The sequence below is a fragment of the Haplochromis burtoni genome, unplaced genomic scaffold (assembly GCF_018398535.1).
Source record: "Haplochromis burtoni strain Fernald_Lab_line unplaced genomic scaffold, NCSU_Asbu1 Contig_460, whole genome shotgun sequence".
Classification (NCBI taxonomy): domain Eukaryota; kingdom Metazoa; phylum Chordata; class Actinopteri; order Cichliformes; family Cichlidae; genus Haplochromis; species Haplochromis burtoni.
In genome coordinates this window covers 120,740-137,300 of record NW_024582821.1, presented here as the reverse complement: position 1 = coordinate 137,300, position 16,561 = coordinate 120,740, and the positions used below count along the sequence as shown (strand labels likewise).

Here is a 16,561-nt window from a genome sequence, read left to right as displayed (position 1 = left end):
TAATGTGTGCTCTAGGTGGGGCTGTTCAACGGTCGCACATTGTTCAAGCGGGTGTTTCCTTTTGTTGTCAACACACTGTGTGTTGATCATTAGATAAAACATCCATTAGAGTTCTTGCTGGCAGTGTACTTGTATCCCAGACTTCCTCTCCCATGCATGTCGAATTTTTCCCGGAGAGACTCTCACTAAGATGCCACAATCTGCTTTGTGTTATTAGCCATGACATCACCAGGGAAGGGCATGGCTGCTTCACGTCGTGTGTCATACTCTTCAGAGCAGTTGAATGTGGTTTTCCATCTTATGTCATAAAAGGGGAAAGTGTAAAAAGGAGGTGAAACGCCTTTTTCAGACAACGGCCTCGCCCAGAGCAAAGTCAGGCCTAGAACTCTCTGATAAAGACACAGATAGGAGTCTAACTGATAAGGTTTAAATTAGTATTAAAGCGCTGAATCAGGCTGTTGCACATGGGAGTGTACCGGAGGAAGTGTAATTGTACACCGAAGGTGTAAAGGGTCAGTATCTGCAGTAATCAATGTTTTTGTTTTTTAGATGTTCAGTACAGGGGGCTGTATTTATATTGGACTTCCTTAGCCTCACAGACCACACAAAGACTTTTTGACTGACTGTGGAAAGAGAGCACCCCAAGGAAGCCCACACAGAGCTCACCACTGCACCGCCATTATGAAGTTTACGCCCCCAATGTAGGCCCGCATGAAAGTCTGGGATCTGCAACGGAAAAATGGAGATCTGAGTCACTGTAGGCATCTCGACACTCCGAGTGCCTGCCGTCTGTTTGGTATGAGAGCTGCAGATCACATGTGAGAGCAGTATTAGGTTGCACCTGACAATAAACAAACATGTTTTGGTCTCTTTAATATGGAGCTCCAGCATGGACGCAGCCGCGTTGGCATCAAACAGGAAAATGTTTTGTTACTGCAGGTGCAGCTATTCAGCAGCGGTTAACAAACGAGAAGGACTGCTTTGGAAACGGTTTCAGTTACAATAATGTTTTTTCTTCTATTGTTTTCTTTATGAGGTTATGTTGTAAGGTAGGTAACCTTTATATCATGTAATTAATACATTTACTTTGACCCTATTATATCATCAATATTGTAACCCTCATGACAAGCAGTCTGTTTTTGAAGTATTTCCACTCATTGTTTTTTCTGTTTTACTTGGATTCAGGTAGAATTTAAGGTTTATTCACAAATTCACCCTAAACTTTGTAGTTTAGAAAATTTAGAGAGGAAAAAAAATGTTTTACTTCATTTCCTCCTTCAGTATCATGGAGAAATGAGTCCATGTTATTTGGCTATCCAGTGGTGATTATGTGCTCTTCATTTCATGCACTGCTTTATGTGCGAGACTGCAGCGCCCTCTGGGGGAGTCATCTGTTACTGTTAGAAAGAAATGCCATGAAGTCGTAAGATAAGCATGGCCGTTATTGTGCTTTAGTCCAGGACTGGTTTGCAAACATGGATCACAGGTGAGCAAAGACACGCTTTAGTTTATGAGCAGAATAAACTTGAGGTTCAAAGTTCAAGTTCATCCAGAGACTTAATATTTTAATCTTCACGGCCGATGCATAACTAAAAAGAAGTTTATTCGATTTCTTTTTATTGGTCGTGTCTGACTAGCTGTGCTGTTTTTACAAGTCTGCACTCTTATTATCTTATATTTCAGAAACATCCAAAGGTTTGTGGAGGCTCGAAGACTAACTCAGTTGTCGTTTCACGGTTGTGTTACTGTGGTGGAGGTTTTGCATGCTTTTAACTGTATTATACAAATACACAGCAGAGAATAGGGGTGCTTTCAGAACTCGTTTATTCTTTATTGCACTCAGGCTACATGGACAATAAGAGCTACAGCACTACATTTTAACTGCAGCCATGAAAACCCGGTGAGTGGTGGGTTTACTCTTCTCCTTTCTGTAAAGACAGAAATGATGATCACATTTTAAAGTGTTTTCTGTTTGTTTTCAAAAGAATTACAGGTTTTTAAATAAAATGTTGGACCTATTTTGCATGACTGACCTTAGCTCCGGAGTCACGGCTCTTTGCTCTCAGCTTGTTGACCTGAGACTCTGCTATGTCGGCCCGCTCCCCTGCTTCCTCCAGCTCGTGCTGCAACTTGCGCAGCTTGCTAAGGTTTGCATTGGACTGCTCCTCCTGAAAATGAAGACAGGAGTATGTAACTCCAGTGGAGGCTCATCCATGAATATTCCATAAATAAAGCTTCTATAATTTTGCTTACAGCCTCCTCTGCAGCCCTCTTGTAGGATTTCACTTTCAGCTGCAGTTTATCCACCAGGTCCTGCAGGCGGTTCAGATTCTTCTTGTCCTCCTCAGTCTGTTAAATCATTACACAGGACGTGCTGCTCATTATACCAGAACCTTTATTTATTTTTTGCATCACAGAGGAACAGAGCCTGGAGTTTACCTGGTAGGTCAACTCTTTGATGCGCCGCTCATACTTCCGGATGCCCTTCACAGAGTCGCTGCTTTTCCTTTGCTCAATTTCCAACTCATTTTCCAGCTCTCTCACCTGGAAAAGAAGCCATCAATTTATCCTTTGTAAGACTGTTAAAGTCACCAACTCCTCTATTTTACAGCACTCCAAGTTCTGAAACATTTACCCTGGACTCCAGCTTCTGGACCTGCTTCTTTCCACCTTTCATAGCTATCTGCTCGGCCTCATCCAGGCGGTGCTGCAGATCTTTGATGGTTTGTTCCATGTTTTTCTTCATACGCTCCAGGTGGGCACTGGTGTCTTGCTCCTTCTTCAGCTCCTCCGCCATCATGGCAGCATCAGTAACGGCCTTCTTTGCCTTCTCCTCAGCATTTCTGCATTCCTGCACAGCCTCCTCCACCTCATTCTGAAGCTGAGCTGTGTCACTCTCCAGCTTCTTCTTTTGGTTCAAGAGGCTGGTGTTCTGCCGGGAGAATCAGGCAGCTTTAGCACGCAATATTATCTTGCAGGATAGCGTTTGCAGTGTTGCAGACATACCTGCGAGTGCAGCAGCTGAACTCGCTCGCTGACATCCAGCAGCTCCTGCTCGGCCAGCTTCCGACCCCGTTCGGTCTGCTCCACCAAAGCCCTCAGCTCATCGAGCTCAGCCTGCATCAGGTTGTTACGTCTCTCCACGATGGCAATGTTCTCCTTCAGGTCATCATTGGCACGGAGAGCTTCATCCAGCTGCAGCTGTGAGTCCTGTCGTGATAGAATTTAAAATGATAACATTTTCCAAAAATGTATCTCAGGCTTTATCTTGTTTCTCGGTTTAAAAATGCAAGTAAGTAACTGAAGCATCACCTTCAGGTGAGCGTGGACTCCCTTGAGCTGCTTCTGGGCCTCTGCTGCCTGCCTGTTGGCCTGGCTCAGTTGGATCTCCATCTCATTTAGATCCCCCTCCATCTTCTTCTTTAGTCTAAGAGCCTCGTTTCTGCTGCGAATCTCAGCCTCCAGCGAGCTCTGCAGAGTGTCCGTCACCCTCTGATGGTTTCGCTTGGCCTGCTCCATCTCCTCGTCCTTCTCCGTCAGCTTGCGCTCCATGTCAGCTTTCACTTGATTGAACTCCAGCTGAGCTCGAAGGATCTTACCCTCTTCATGCTCAAGGGTACCCTGTCGGAAATAGTAGATAATGGTCTCTCTCTCATAGCATTCGGAGTGAGAAAATTTAAGAAAGGCAATAAAGCTCATCCATAAAGTCATATTTTTAAAAAAAAAAAATCACCTCAGCTTCCTCCAGAGCAGTGTGTATCTCTGCCTTCTCTTGCTCCAGCTGTTTGCGGATCTTCTCCAGCTCATGGATGTTTTTTCCTCCCTCACCAAGTTGCTCAGTCAGGTCAGAAATTTCCTCTGTAGAGCAAAGATTCATTTAGTGGTACCATTTACTCTGTCCACTGTCACGTGAAAGGATAAATCGTGTTCAAATGATATCTTCCAACCTTGGAGATTCTTGTTTTCTCGTTTCATGGTCTCCAGATGTTCCAGAGCCTCTTCATAGGAGTTCTTCAATTTGAAGAGTTCAGTGCTGAGAGAACGAGCATCCTTCTGGGCACCTTCCAGCTCAGCTTGAGACTCCTCATACTTCTGCTTCCACTCAGCAAGGACCTGAGTGAATACCACAAAAAGTAGTTCATTTTATATGTTCAATTTTTAGTGGCATGCTAGTTTTTCTTTCTCGTGTGATGTTACCTTGTCAAAGTTTCTTTGCTTCTTGTCCAGAGCAGCAGCAGCAGCATTAGATCTCTCCACATCCACCATCAGATCCTCGATTTCACCCTGAAGCCTGTGTTTGGTTTTCTCCAGGGAGGAGCATTTTGCATTAGCAGCTTCCACAGCTTCCTCAGCATCCTGTAACCTTTGAGCTAGCTTTTTCCTAATAACAAACATACAACAGAAGTTTCAGATCATCACAGATAAGATGGATAAGATACTAATAAGATATCACAGGGAATTCATACTGAGTCCTTACTTTGCTTCTTCCAGCTCCTCTGTCCTTTGGATGGCATCAGTTTCATACTTGGTTCTCCACTGAGCCACCTCAGAGTTGGCCTTGGACATGCTGCGTTGGAGCTCAGCTTTGGCTTCCTGCTCTTCCTCAAACTGCTCCCTCAGCAAATCACAGTCATGGCGAGCAGACTGCACTGCATGGGCAAGTGCATTCTTGGCCTAGGATCAAGCAGTAGTAAGTCAAGTCATTTTGCCAGTAGATATTTAGTTTTGTATTTAAAAAGAAACAGTTCTTGAATACCTTGACTTCCTCCTCCAGCTGCCTCTTGAGGTCTTCAATCTGCTGGGTATATGAGAGCTTCGCTCTGGTCAGCTGGGACACCAAAGAGTTCTTCTCTTCTAGCTGCCTGGTGAGCTCACCTGCAAAATGAGGGTTTATTTTAGTTTTTTTCTCTCGCTCCTATCCCCATTGTTCCGAATGTAATGGTGCTCTAGCAACTTGGACCTCTTTAGGATCACGTTACCATTTTCAGTTTGAAACTTTGCTTTTTGCATTGTGAAGTCATTGATGGAACGTTGGGCCTCCTCTGATTTTGTCTTGTATTCGCTCACTTGATCCTCCGGAGTGCGACACATTTTCTCCAGGTTGCTCTGAGTGAAAGGATTTCCATATTAGAATGTAAGCTGTTATATCAACATGTACCATTATACCACGAATCACATTAGGAAAGCTATTGTTTCCTTATTTACACCAGTAAGATTGTCAGCAAGTTAGAGCTAAACCCAAGACAGTTAGCCTAGCTTAGCATTAAAACTGTAAGCTGGTAAACTTAGCATAACAATGTGCTGAATTACACACTGATCACAGAAGGCTAATGGGCCTGTAATGACAATGCAAGCATGCTAACTTGTTAAGAAAAAAGTTTTACTATATAAGTTTAGTTTGTCACCGCAATAATCACAACTGAAGAAAAAATACAGAGGCTAAGGGAACTGGTGTCAGTTTTGGAGGGAGACAGTTTAAACACCATCTTAAACAGCCATCATAAACCAAAGTACTGAACATGTCAATATGGGTTGACCTGCTTATGCTTATGCAATCAGTGTATAAACACTCTTATGTAACTTAAGTCACTAATATTAAAATTGAAAATGCTCATCACACTGATATCAGAGTGATTTTGATCTTTAGGGATTACATTTAGTAAGACTAATTAAATTTTTACAAAAAAAGACAGCAAAAAATGCAAAACATTGTCAAAAAACCATTTGTTTGCTTTGGACATCTTACTTTAGCTTTGGCAAGCTGCTCCATGTTGGAGACGACATCATCCAGCTCCAGTTTGAGCTCGCTCTTCTCTTTCTCCAGCTTCTGCTTGACTCTTTGCAAGTTGTCGATCTGCTCACCCAGATCAGCCACGCTGTCGGCATTCTTCTTTCTCAGTGCGGCAGCAGTGGCTTCATGGTGCAGAGTGGCTTCCTCAAGGTCCCTGCGCATCTTCTGGAACTCGGCCTCCCTCTTCTTGTTCACCTCGATCTGGGCAGCGGTGGCTCCTCCAGCCTCCTCCAGCCTTTCGCTGATCTCCTCCAGCTCCCTGGCCAAGTCAGCCCTCTGTTTCTCCACCTTGGCCCGGGCAGCTCGCTCTGCCTCCAGTTCTTCCTCTAGCTCCTCAATGCGGGCCTTGATTGAATTTACCAGATTCATTTAAAAAATTAATATAGGACTCACAAAATAAAGACAAAATAAGACATAAATAAAAACCCGCTGTTACCTGTAACTCCTTCAGTTTCTTCTGGAGCTGAGCACTCATTGCCTGCTCATCCTCAATTTTACTGAGATGCTGACTAATTTCAAAATCCTTCCTACATTCAATGACAGTGTTTTAGAATTAGTAAGCAGCTTTTTTTGTCAAACAGTGGGTTATTTCTGTGATTTTTAAAGTGTAGTGTTACTTTTTGAGTTTTTCCTCTAGCTGCTGCTTGTCATTCTCCAGATCCATTATGTTTTCTTGGGTTAGCTTCAGGTCCCCTTCCAGTTTTCTCTTGGCTCTTTCTAAATCCATCCTCACCTTCTTCTCTTGTTCCAATGATCCTTCAAGCTGAAGGGCAAAAGAGTTACTCCATAATCTCATTGCAAGAATTTGACAGCTTATCTCAGTGAAATATCTGCGTTTAATAGGCTTACGTCATCGACTTGCTGCTCCAGCTTGACTTTGGCCTTGGTCAGAGAGTTGACTTTGTCTTCCTCACTCTGCAAGTCATCCAGCGTTTGCTGGTGGGCCTCCTGAAGAGCTTTCTTCTCTTTGGTCAGCTTAGTAATGATTTCATCCAAAGCTGCCATTTCTTCAGTCAGATTTTTCACCTTAGAATAAGATCACAGAAAGAGTATTTACTCTGGTACATGGAGACATTTTTCACCACATAAAAACTCTTTTAAATGCCAATGAATGATTTGTAGTCCATCCATGATAACAATAATCTGTGGACATTGACGTGACAATTCCACCTCATAGCTGAAGACAATCAGTATCAGCATTCATTCAAATATATGTTTATGGCAACCGGATCAAAGTCCAGTGATACTCGCTATCAAATCCAAACTATTTTAGTTTTAGAATAAAGAACAGTTAGTCTGAGATGCTATAACACTGAGCTAAAGGGTGGTAAAATACTCATCATTATAAGTCGTTTTATAATTTGTGAACATGATTGGATGTGTTTCATACCTTGTTCTCAGTGGCATGCTTTTCCTTTTCCACTTTAGCCAGAGTCAGCTCTAAATCATCAATGTCCTTCTTAAGCTCTGAACACTCATCCTCCAGCTTCCTTTTCTTAGCAGTTAGCTCTGCATTCATCTCCTCTTCATCCTCGAGTCTCTCTGTCAGCTCTTTGACTTTAGCCTCAAGCTGAATCTTGCTCTTAATCAGACCCTCACAGCGCTCTTCAGCATCTGAAAGATTGTCTTGCTCCTAAATGCAAGAAATTAAACAGTATTGTTATTTATTACAGTTATGTATCACGTCCACGTACGTTTTAGTTGACTAATGTATCTTACAGATTGGACTTGGAGCTGTAAGTCATTCTTCTCTTGGAGAAGGGTGACCATTTTTTCCTCCAGCTCCTTCTTGCGGGCTTCAGATTTGGCATATGCCTCTTTGAGCTTTGTAAACTCCTCTTTCATGTTTGCCATCTCCTTCTCAGTCTCAGCTGATTTCAGCAGAGGTTTAATCTTAAAGAACATCTTCATCCAGGGCCAATTTTTGACACCCATGAAGGCACGAATGTTCCACTGGATCACGAGTAAGGCATCCCTGTGGGATGTATCAGACAGTTCAGGTTCATTTTTATCTTAATGTAATGTTATCTTCATGTTAAATATGAAGACTTTGGCACCAACCTGCGCTCAACAATTTTCTGGAACTCAATCCTGGCGAGCAGTCCTCTGGATCTCGCTTGAATTCCAGTAATGATGAGAGCGAGACGATCATCTCTCATCTCTTCAAGAACACCAAGCAGACCAGCTTTGAAGAACACCTGATAGTGACAGAGTGGTTTTCATTGTTTTTTTACTGCACAGAAAAAAAGTTAAACCTTTTCTTTGTTAATATAGTTGGCGAAACAAACCTTTGTGTGCCCCAGCTTGTACTGCTCGTGATCAATATCCAATGACCCCAGAAGTTTTTCTGAGGCTTTTTTGTTGTCAATGAACTGCCCTTCAGGAATAGCACTGGGGTTCAAGATGCGATATCTGAAACGATACAGCCATAGCATTATTACAATAACTGAATGAAGTGGAAAAAAAGAAAGAAGAATAACAATAGGAAGGCAAACAACCCAAAGTGTGGGGTTACAATGTGTTTCCCAGCATTTGCCAGCAGCGCCAGAGAACAGGATTTCTGAAAGTTAGTGTTTTTGTCTAAAAGCCCCTTGAGAAGGGAAACTACAATGTTGCAAACAATTGCTAAAAGCAACCAATAGGGAAAACGTGTCAACCTTAAGCTGCCAGGGGAAAAACGTTTAAAGACTAGAAATATATGAAAACCTTCTATCGCTGCTATTGTACGAAAGAACAACAGATGATGTTTTTCTTGCCTTTGTTTGAAGTCTCCATACTGAATCCTGTTGGGAAATCCCTTCCTGCAGATCCTGATCCCTTCCAGCACACCGTTACAGCGTAGCTGGTGCATGACCAGAGGATTCTCCATCGCCCCAGGAGTCTTGGTCTCATTGGGGATGATGCAGCGCACAAAATGAGGGTGAGTTGACCTGAGGTTGGTCATGAGTTTATTCAGATTCTCCTGTAAAAGTAAGAAGGAAATCATCAGTAGGTCCGCACTGTAGGCTAAACCTACAAAACCTTCCCAACTTTAGGCATTTTTTACCCTGTGCAGCGCAGACACCGTCTGGAAGGAAGAACCTTTCTTCTTTCCTCCCTTTCCTTTGCCTCCTCCATCTTGGGCTGCATGGAGTTACATGTTATATAAATATCACTGTGATTTTCTTAAATGATGGAAAATTTACAGAGCAAAAAACCCAAAAGTGCTTACTGGACTCTGCACCCGCATACCCCATGAACAGCATTGAGAGTAACTTCAGAGTGGACTTCTGATAGAGTCCAACCACGGTCTCATTGAGCGGGTCCTTGTTCTTCTCCAGCCAGTTAGTGATGTTGTAGTCAACAGTACCAGCATAGTGGATGAGAGAGAAATGAGCCTCTGCTTTTCCTTTAACAACTCTGGGCTTCTGGAAGTTAGGACTTTTACCCAGATGGTTGTCATACAACTTGGCTTTGAATGTCGAATCTGAAGCTTTGGGGAACATGCACTCCTCTTCAAGGATGGACATGATGCCCATGGGCTTTAATAAAGGATGGATAAGATGTTAGACTATTATACACAAAAGCTGTCAAAATGACCAAGTTTGAACACACCAACCTTTTCAATGAGTTCAATGCAGGCTGCCAAGTCCATGCCAAAGTCAATGAACTCCCAAACGATGCCCTCTTTCTTGTACTCTTCTTGCTCCAGTACAAACATGTGATGGTTGAAGAACTGCTGCAGCTTCTCATTGGTGTAGTTGATGCAAAGCTGCTCGAAGGTGTTGAACTAAAAAAGTGAGAGTCAGATTTCATATACATTATACAGGAAGGACATTTTTCCATAAATATTGTGTAAGATGTCCTTAAACCCTTTAACACTCACATCAAAGATCTCAAATCCAGCAATATCAAGCACACCAATGAAGTACTGACGAGGTTGTTTAGTATCCAGAGATTGGTTGATTCTCACCACCATCCACAAGAACATTTTCTCGTACACTGACTTGGCCAGAGCACCGATAGAGTAGTACACCTTAAAAAAAGAAAACATGAAAGCAATTAAATCAAAGTTTAAATTTGTTGTATTCTTTAAGTACTCACAGAACTGTGAGGTTCCTTTTATTTCATCTCACCTGCTGCACACTTTGACCTTTGGTGACCCACTCGTTGCCTACTTTAACTCTTGGGTGGCACAGCCCCTTGATGAGGTCAGCAGAGTTTAGGCCCATAAGATATGCCGCTTTGTCGACATCTGTAAACGGATGTTGTATTAAAGCATTATTTTCTGTAGTTATACTGTTATATAGTTACTCTGCTGAGGTTTTATTTCTGTTCTGACCCTCAGTGCCATCAGGCTCCGCTTGTTCTTCTCGCTGCTTCTGTTTGAATTTCATGTTTCCATAATGCATGATGGCACCGGTCAGCTTGTAAATGCCATTCTTCTCCTCTTGGGTGAAGCCCAGGACATCAAAAGCTTCCTAAAACAAGAAAATTGCATTTCCGTTTGTTATTGCTGAATATGTATATAGCTTTGAGGATTTGTATTTTCCACTATGCTCTGTTTCACTCACATCAGTAGCCATCAGCTCTTCAGAATCATTGATAGAAGCTACGGTTGTTTCTCCTTGGGAGATGTAGGCGTAGTCATAGGGGTTGTTGGTGATCAACAGCATTTCTGCCAGAGAAAAGAAAGATTGCAATCTATGTGACTACATTCTGCTTTATTCTGGTATGGACAGTGGATCAAAAGACAGGAATTACACACAGAATACACGGGTAGTTTGCAGTGGGAAAATACAGCCATGCTATTGGATCTGATGCTGACCACTTGGATTTTGGGTCACCCTTCTACCCAGCTTATTATTCAGCACTCACCCAGCAGCTCTGGTTTCTGCTGGGACAGAATCTGGTAGAAGATGTGATAGTCCCGCTCAGCCTTGAGCTGATAGGTGACACGAGACTTCTCCAGCAAATCTATAAAAGAAAAAAAATGTAAAGGTAGAACAGTAATTGTATGCCACTTTGTTGAAACCTACAGGAAATCTCATCAAAATAGGAAACTAGAAAACAAAGTTAATGTAATTAAGTAGAACACATCGTGTGCTCTAAACACAGCACCATGCAAATCTTGAAAAAATTATTTGGCTTATGATGATGTCACAGCATACTCACATGTCTCAATGTCAGCAGAAGACAATTTTCCACTGACTCCGAAGTGGATTCGAATAAATTTACCCTGTGAGGATATATAGGATTGAACCCAGTGAGGACAGTGACGAATGAAGAGGATATCCAGGATTTTGTAAAGCCTGCCTGAAATGTTCACTTAACTCACTGTTGGTGTTTTGTACTCTGTACTTAAATGTGTTGACATTTGTTAGCATAAAGAATGAAAGTGGAGCTGGCATGAACTGTAGAGCAGTTCCCTCAAAACAAGTGAACTCACAAATCTGGAGGAGTTGTCATTCCTGATGGTCTTGGCATTTCCAAACGCCTCCAGAGCAGGATTGGCCTGGATGATCTGATCCTCCAGGGTGCCCTGCAGATGTAAAGCATAGAAAGTTTTAGTCATCTAAACTGTATTTATAACGCTTTCAAAATATCACATCACACCAACCTTTTTCTCCTGTTTTTCATCCTTCTTGCCAGAAACCGCTGCAATGCTGGCAAAGTACTGGATGACTCTCTTGGTGTTCACAGTCTTTCCTGCACCAGATTCTCCACTGGGGATAAAAACCAGTTATGTATGTGAGCTTGTGAGACATCTCTGTAACAGCTTAAACACAGTCTTAATAATAAAAAAAAAAGATCTGGTTATCGGGACTGACTTACGTGATAAGGATTGACTGGTTTTCTCTGTCTGCAAGATTTATGAGAATAAATGTTAGAAGTTATCTTTTTAAATGTCTCAGAGAGACCGTTACAAAGTCCTGTATACAAGGTGAACATACCAGAAAGCATATACTGGTAGGCATTGTCAGAGATGGAGTAGATGTGAGGAGGAGCTTCACTCCTCTTCTTTCCTCTGTAGGCAGCGACCACCGACTTATCGTACACTGGCAGCCACTTGTAGGGGTTGACAGTTACACAGAACAGTCCTGAGTAGGTCTGTGGAAGAAGATTTACGCAAGTTTTATTTGGTTTCTTTTAGATTAAGCTACAGATTTCATGCTATGCAGATATCTCCGGGCTTGTGGTTACTACTCACGTAGATCATCCACGCTGCGTAACGCTCTTTGAGGTTAAACAGCACAGCCGGTTCATGGAGGAAGGTGAACATCGCCATGTCCTCAATTTTATCAAACTTTGGCGGGTTCTGAGGATGGATATCTGCCTCCTTATGGGTGACGGTCTAAAAGGGTTTAACAAAAAGCAGTGACCTTAAATCAAACTGTAAAACCCGTCAGAGGTGTAAGTTCTTAATCTCAACTAATGTTTCAGTTTTTATTCAGCTGATGTAAATATGACACACTAACCTTTCCAAACTCAGTTTCGACGGTAACTTTGTCACCGTCCCTGCTCATGACTGAGGCTTTGACGTACTCCACCTCGGGGTCGGGTACAAAACAAAACTTTTTCATGTCGAAAGGTCTGGTCTGAGCTTCCAAACGCTCCTTCTCCGACTTTCTCAGGAAGGAAGCTGCCGACCCAAACTCCGCCATGATGGCGTCACTTGACATCCTGAAAGCTGCGAGGCAAGAGTGTGGGTTTAAAAGCGTGTTGGTTACATCTTTCTTGGATGGTATTGGGAGAATTTGTAAGCTGATTTAATTGTAATGTATTTTTGCAAATAGTTTAACGGTAATAATTAGTAATTATATCATAAAAATGTTGTTAACTAAGAACTACGACCACAAGCTACAGTAGTACAGACATAAATGTCATTCTGAGTCTAGTAAAAGTTTGGTTTGAAAAAGGAAAAGCATGGAGCTGTTTACCTGTTTTCTCTTCCTTTCCCTTGATGAAAGTTTACTGGGTCTCTAGAAAGACAAGACGACAAAAGGAAATGCATTTTCAGTACATGTACTTATAGTTATGTTATTATAAAATGTGTGTATGCTTACCTGTAGATGGTGTGATTCTGTCCATTCTCCCGTCTCTCTGACCTCCTCTTTTTAAACATCCAGGAGGCAGTGCCTCAGCACACAGCCGCCCTAAAAGGCATGATGCCAGAACACAAAGGGATCAAAAAAGAAACACCTGTATTTGGAGATAAAGGTGTGGACAAATATAGCCATTGGCTATTGTAGCCGAAGCTTAATTAGCTTGTCCTCTATCAGCATCTGTTTTAGTTCTGTCCTTCAATTGTGAGAAAAGCAAGAAAATCACTTAAAAAAAACATTAAAAATAGCTCTGACTCTTATATGAATCATTTATGTTATTTTCATTATATTAAACCCATTTCCACACATTTTATTGTCTTAAATGAGAATCATTGACTCGTGTTTTTTTGTTATTAAAGTCTAAATTCTGTTATTAGTTTCTTACGTGCCTGGTCACTGCTACTGTAAGCACTGTCTGCGTGTCTTGTGACTGTGGTATTGTCTTCTATTGTCCTGGAGGACAAAGATAAACCCTGTGAATTTTTGACTTGGATTCCTTCTGGTAGTCCTTTGCCTCCCAGTGGGCCTCAGATGACCCTCCTCCATCTATAGTAAAAGGTCGGGAGTGACAGCTGCTTGCTTTCAACGGTCTAAGTGGCCATGCTGTAAGGAAATACATTTAGCACACAAAGGACACTTACTACCTCCCCCATATAGGCGTTACTAATGACACCGCAGCCAGTGCTGTAAATAAGTGTCACATTAGCAAGAGAAGATCCTTAAATCACACGTTTATTGAATGGACCACCTGAAGCCCTCCTCAAGAAGCACAAAACCTTTCGACATTAACAACTTCACACTTTGAGGTTCACCGTGACCTTGTGGGTCTTGACAGTTGGCTGTCTGCACCCAGCGCACCACTCCTCGGCACATCGCAGGCGGTGCTGAGTTTCATTCCCAGCTGTCTTGTGTCCTTCTGCAGTCAACACTTATGAGGAAGCTTGACAGGCCTTCCTATACGCAGCAGCCGCCCTGGTGGGTTGTTCGAGCTGCTGCTTGAACATACAATGAGCAGCCGAAACATCAAAGCCTGACAGGTGACGTGAATAGCGTCAGTGTTAAAGTGCATTGTTGTGGATGTTACTTGACTACCCAACTAAGCATTGTTGCAAACCAAACATACACACACAAACCTGAAGGACATTGTACCAAAAAGGAAAAACAGAAGAAATTTTCATGAAAATTCAAGGAACACAACAAAGAGCTGTAGGCCCACACTCCCCAGATCCCAGTCCAATCAGGCATAGAGATGCACTCTGCAGCCCACAGCACCCAGCAGGCCCGATGCCAATAAACTGGTGCTAGACACCACATGACAGGTACATTGTTCATCAGTCAGAATAATATTACACATGTTCTTGCTCCTCTTGTTCTGCAGATTAAAGGCCTCTAATCAGAATTTCAGGTAGTGAAAGTGCTGGTAAGCATTTTACATAAATTCATCATGAATGTCATGATAACTTTGGTAACTTTGGTAACTTTATACAAACACTCACTTAAATCTTTTAATTAAGGGTGCTGAACATTGCACATTGCCTGTTAACTTTATCTTAGTGATCATGATCGACTACAACTCGTAGTGTTTCTTTAAAAAAAAGGATTGGTTGGCAGCACTCAGAAACATGCAAAAGTCCAATGAAACCAGTGAAGATCTAAGAGGGAGAATTGTAGATGCACAAAAGTTTGGATGGTCTCTATGTGCCATTTCTTCTTCACTGAAGAAGAAGCTCCTGCTTCAAGCTCGACTGAAATTTGCGACTGCCCACATGGACGAGGCAAATGGCTCGTGGAGAAAAGATTTATGGTCAGACCAGACAAAGGTTAAGCTATTTGGCCATAATGGCAAGAGGTATGTTTGGAGAAGTAAAGGTGATGTTTTCAGTCCTAAATACACTGTACCAACTGTCAAGCATGGTGGTGGTCCTGTTTTGCTGCCACTGGTACATTGCACATTGCAAGTGGATGGAATAATAAAAAAGGACTACCAGCAAATTCTTGAGCTTCAACACCTCAAATCAAACGCTAAATAGTTTAACCACAACCAGTGTTGGGTATTCCAAGTGGACAACGATCTCAAACTCAAACCAAAACTGTTGTAGGATGGATAAAACAGGCTAACATTAAGCTTCTCTAATGGCCTTCCCAAAGCCCGACCTCAATTTGAAAATGTGTCAACTGCAATCATTCCACCCTATGACATTCCTGCCCACGACACTTCTCCAGTCCATCCTTAATAACCTGAAAAGTTGGTTGATTCCCACCTGACTCCAGTCTTTAAACTCTGTTATTTTTATTTTGCTTTACTATCAAGGAATATACAGTGCCAGCATACTACAAGTGGAATACAATAAATATACATCAGGTTTACTATTAGTTGCTGCTTCCCCAGCACAATAATCTTGAAATCAAAGTGGGCAAGTGTTTATAGCCTGTTGTTTTCTTCCTTTTGTCCTTGAGCTCTGAGATGGCCGCATGACGTTCATAAAGCCTCTACAAATGTCACTGGCACCGAAACTGACAGCCAAGGCATAGTGACACGCGATGTCAGACTTACTTAGACCCTCACACTCACTGGCTTTGTGCCATTTATCTCCACTTTGCATAACAATCTAGCTAAAAGAGGAGTCGATGAGGATGTTGAGATACAAAAAAGAATCTGTTTTATATTCAAGTCGAGCTTTTGTTCATTTTTCTGCATGTTCACACTCTAAATCCAACCCAAATTTGAGTGTGAGCATTATCGTGTTTGCAGCTGTTGTTCGGCAAGGCCAGGTCACCACCTTATATACTGGTACCGTAACTGCTACTTCATTCTGTCACCCCCACGCTTCATCTTGTTGGCCTGACATTGTTTCCTTCCATTTACCCTTGAGGACAAAGATAAACCTGTGAAATTGTTTTGGGATTCCTTCTGCCGAGCTTAAGTCAAAGCAGGCACTCCATACGGCCGCAGCCCCTCTCAACAGTGACGCAAACCATCGTGTGTGTGCGCGCGTGAGTCCTTTTCACTAATCATCACAGCCTCTTGAGTAAAAGATCAGTTTCTGTCATTGTAAAGAGAAATACCTGATATATGATCATGGTGGAGAAATCGTTTGAATTCACAAGTGTCTGCTGCTGTCACCAGGATCACAAGAAGTATTTCTTCACCGTGCAAAGTGTGAGACTGTCTACACAGTGATAATTTCTCTTAGACTTAGAGAAGGAATCTTCTCTTCCAAGACCCCTGCACTGTATAACAAGACTCTTTCAACACTTGAATGCTCCACATTCAAGGGCCTCACCTCAAGTAGTCTTATTAGCCCTTACATAATGTTCCCTGTCAGTTCCACACTCAGCTCTCAGCTGTCCTGTACTGTTTGAAGGGTCAGCTAACATGCTCTGATGTTCTCCTTACATCAGCTACCTTGGCTGTCTGCTTTATGTACAGCAGCTTCAACTTCACCTTGTAATGCACCTGAGTGATGATATACAGTTGTTTGGAGATAATACAGGATGTCAGAGCAGGGACTAGGAGTGAAGGTTGTCAGGTCTCCAGTTTTCCAGTGGAATTTAGCTGCTTTAGGCATATTAAATATTTCCTTTTTGGGATGTATTTCATTTACATATCTATTATTTTCTTAAACACCAATGACATTAGATACTTTATGTAACCTTTTGTTGTCTAAGTCTTCAAGAATGAAAA

The 16,561-nt window shown here is 42.2% G+C and overlaps 1 protein-coding gene across 1 annotated transcript; it reads right to left on the bottom strand.

Annotated features, from left to right (window-relative positions):
- Positions 1–1,807: 1,807 nt before the first annotated feature.
- LOC102296051 (myosin-6) lies at positions 1,808–12,899 on the bottom strand. The gene is made up of 39 exons (XM_042213607.1): positions 12,838–12,899; positions 12,712–12,753; positions 12,250–12,461; positions 11,982–12,125; positions 11,725–11,881; positions 11,606–11,633; positions 11,391–11,496; positions 11,220–11,312; positions 10,946–11,009; positions 10,649–10,747; positions 10,345–10,448; positions 10,113–10,251; positions 9,907–10,025; positions 9,657–9,806; positions 9,390–9,560; positions 9,003–9,312; positions 8,838–8,914; positions 8,548–8,753; positions 8,080–8,203; positions 7,853–7,989; positions 7,511–7,766; positions 7,182–7,424; positions 6,641–6,817; positions 6,409–6,554; positions 6,228–6,318; positions 5,747–6,136; positions 4,980–5,106; positions 4,757–4,875; positions 4,478–4,674; positions 4,198–4,381; positions 3,948–4,113; positions 3,734–3,858; positions 3,313–3,621; positions 3,007–3,210; positions 2,636–2,932; positions 2,440–2,544; positions 2,254–2,349; positions 2,034–2,168; positions 1,808–1,928 (listed from the first exon to the last, which is right to left on the bottom strand). Exons 3-39 carry the CDS (start codon positions 12,451–12,453, stop codon positions 1,914–1,916), a joined length of 5,814 nt encoding a protein of 1,937 aa, XP_042069541.1. The 5' UTR covers positions 12,454–12,461; positions 12,712–12,753; positions 12,838–12,899; the 3' UTR covers positions 1,808–1,913.
- Between the last annotated feature and the right edge of the window lie 3,662 nt (positions 12,900–16,561).

Coding starts and splice junctions, on each gene's coding strand:
- LOC102296051 (XM_042213607.1), bottom strand. CDS start 12,453: ATGTCAAGTGACGCCATCATGGCGGAGTTTGGGTCGGCAGCTTCCTTC. Junction 6,555..6,640: donor TGGAGCAGCAAGTCGATGAC/GTAAGCCTATTA, acceptor TTTGCCCTTCAG/CTTGAAGGATCATTGGAACA. Junction 2,933..3,006: donor TTCAGCTGCTGCACTCGCAG/GTATGTCTGCAA, acceptor TTCTCCCGGCAG/AACACCAGCCTCTTGAACCA.